General features: G+C 35.6%; 2 protein-coding genes across 2 annotated transcripts in view; both read left to right on the top strand.

Annotated features, from left to right (window-relative positions):
* Positions 1 to 2917, top strand: part of LOC101297249 — a 20664-nt gene that overhangs the window by 10750 nt on the left and 6997 nt on the right. The window lies entirely within an intron of this gene.
* Positions 1245 to 2397, top strand: LOC101298128 (probable glutathione S-transferase-like). Its single transcript, XM_004299608.1, has 2 exons — positions 1245 to 1573; positions 1748 to 2397. Exons 1-2 carry the CDS (start codon positions 1265 to 1267, stop codon positions 2120 to 2122), a joined length of 684 nt encoding a protein of 227 aa, XP_004299656.1. The 5' UTR covers positions 1245 to 1264; the 3' UTR covers positions 2123 to 2397.

The raw sequence follows: 2917 nt of genomic DNA on the forward strand, positions 1-2917 counted from the left end.
TTTTATCACAATTGTTGCAAAAATAAATATTTAATTTTAGGATGTAAAAATCCACACTCCCCAAATTGTAATCCACACTCCCACTTTCTATTTTTAGTCATCATTTTCATATGAAGACAAAAGTTAAGTCACTAAGGACTAAATTTTTAGTTATCACAATTGGAAAGTGGGAGTGTGGATTACAATCTAAAGAGTGTGGATTTCACTTCCCTTAATTTTAGAGTTTTTTTTTTTTCTTTGAATATTTTTGCTAAAGTAAATTGTTCTATTTGTATTGATAACCTCACAAAATAAGTTATTTTGTTAAAGTAAATGTAAAAAAATGATACATTTATTGAAATGACGAAAATGCCCTTAAAATTTAATAATGTTAGTGGTCAAGGTATCAAAATGCTAATAAAATGAAACTTATTGTATGAAAATGTAAGTTTTTGATAGTTATGTATGAAAATGAAAATAACATCATAGTTCGGGTGGTGTTTTGTAATTAATCCTAACTTGAACTGGCTATCCAAGCAAGCATTTCAACTTCTGGGCTCCTTAACTTGTTGTTTGATTGTCAATTGCAGAGCTGCGCATCAGTGCTTATGCGGGTTATACATTTCGTGCTGGTTTCAGGGTTGCAGGAGATGTAGCTACGCAAGTAATGTGTATGATTAATCTATGAAGCTCACTCTTATGTTTGGTAATATAAAGAAACACCACATCCTTGACTGTTTATCTATTCAGATTTCATCATCTCCTGTAATTCATTTAGATATATAAGAGTACAAATGATCGTCTCCATGGATCCTTTGGTTTGATTCCTTGTTGTCTTCTTCTTTGCGTGTTTGTCCATATTACATATTACTGAAACTCTTAAAGAACATATGTTCGTTGTCCTCTTATGTTGCTTTTTGTTCAAATTTTGATACCAATCCATTTTTCCTCTGATGTATGCAGAAAAACGTAAAGACAAAAATAGGACACCCTTGCATATATAGCTGGCCTTCACATGTCCATCTTCTCTAATGATCCAGACTTTTTATTTCATACCTTACCTACTTTTTATCACGCATATTTACTCGTCTTTTTCTCATGAAGTGCATCAATTAATGATCTGAACAAAATTAAAGCTAAAATTATTGTTAGAATAATAAAATAAAGTAAAATATGATTTTCCGTATACAGTATCATCAACCAACAAATCTGGATACTGAAAGTTCTGCATAAAAAGCCTGAGGCCTAAGCCATCACGTACATCTCATTAGTCATTCCAACAAATATGGAAGAAGTCAAGCTCTTTAGGACATGGACAAGCTCTTTTTCTTTGAGGATAGTTTGGGCACTGAAGCTCAAAGATGTCCCATATGATACTATCTTTGAAGATCTCTCAAACAAAAGCCCTCTACTTCTTCAGTACAACCCCATTCATAAGGCAATTCCAGTGCTTGTGCACAATGGGAAACCAATTGCTGAATCCCTTGTGATCCTTGAATACATAGAGGAAACTTGGAAACAAAACCCTTTGCTGCCTCAAGATCCTCATGATAGAGCCACTGCACGCTTTTTGGCCAAATTTGGTGATGACAAGGTAATCTATCTAGCTCAACAATTACTTTCATAGTTTCATATATACTAAATCAAACATTTTCTTGAACAGAACTAGTTTCATATGGATTGATACATGATCTAAGAATAAGAGAGTTAGTCGAGAACTCAACTAAGTTCGTTATGTAATCTGGTTTGTACGTGGTTTTCCATGTAGGTTATGCCATCTATTGTGGATGCAGTATTCAGTGAAGGGAAAGAGCAAGAGGAAGCTATTGCAAAAGCGAAGGAGAACTTGAACTACTTGGAAGCAGAGTTGAAGGGAAAGAAATATTTTGGGGGAGAGCGGATTGGATTTGCAGATATTGCGCAAGGATGGCTTGCACATAGTTTGAAGGTGCTTGAAGAGGTAACTAACACGAAGCTGATAGTAGAAGATGAGTTTCCATTGCTATCCCAATGGCAAAAGACTTTTGCAGATGCTCATATAATCAGAGAGAATTGGCCTCCTCGAGGCAAGCTTGTCGCTCAATGTCTGTTCTTTCGCGAGCATGTACGTGCCAAGAAGTTGGAGAAGGCACAAATGAAGTAAAGATGGACAAGAGCAAGAGTCCAGTACCAGTCCCAATAAGCTTATTGAAGCAAGTACCTTAAAATTGTTATCTTCTTTTTCATCCAGTGAGCTGCAAACCCAATTTTTGGGGTAGTTTAATAAGACTGTAATCTCTGTTCTTTGCACGACTGTATGTTTTGGCCAAATTTTCCACATCTAATTGTTACTAGCCTGTTGCATCACTTGAATATAGCCTACACATGAAATGCAAAAACAAGTTGCTCATATTAACAAGCAACCTGATTTTGTTCCATAATTTTGTTAGTTTTAGTGTATGTAGCAGTAAAGTTCTCTAAACTCTTTTATCATGTGTATATGTGCAGCCAAGAATCATGGCTTCTCGATAATTGCCTATACCAGTGTACTATTAGAGCTTTGTTTTGATGCCATTCCAATGCAACTGGTTCATGGCATAGACTGTGCTAGAGATTGCTTTCATGTACTACGAGAGTATGAGTCCATGACTATGTTTGCCTCGTCAAGTCACATAAGAGCACATGGGTTTGTGCTTGTATTTTAATTTGCCCAAGTTAGTCAGTTGGAGATATATGCCTAACCCTACATGCTCTCTTCATGTTCAATTGTGTCCTAGATCAAGATGTCAAATCTTGAATCACCCTAGCTAACATGTAGCGAGTACCCCCCTCAAATGAAAAATGTTATTGCATGCATGTCACTAGCTAAGCAGACTATTCTATTTGTACAATTATGAAACTAATTAACTGTAGAGAAACGTTAATTGTTCAGAGAGATACAAATGTAAGAGATCTCCTT

Source organism: Fragaria vesca, linkage group LG5, assembly GCF_000184155.1.
Source record: "Fragaria vesca subsp. vesca linkage group LG5, FraVesHawaii_1.0, whole genome shotgun sequence".
In the NCBI taxonomy this organism is placed as follows: Eukaryota; Viridiplantae; Streptophyta; class Magnoliopsida; order Rosales; family Rosaceae; genus Fragaria; species Fragaria vesca.

Bases quoted from the DNA above. Each gene is read 5' to 3' on its own strand.
- LOC101298128 (XM_004299608.1), top strand. From the start codon at position 1,265: ATGGAAGAAGTCAAGCTCTTTAGGACATGGACAAGCTCTTTTTCTTTG. The intron at 1,574-1,747 runs GTAATCTATCTA...TTTTCCATGTAG, and splicing joins CCAAATTTGGTGATGACAAG to GTTATGCCATCTATTGTGGA.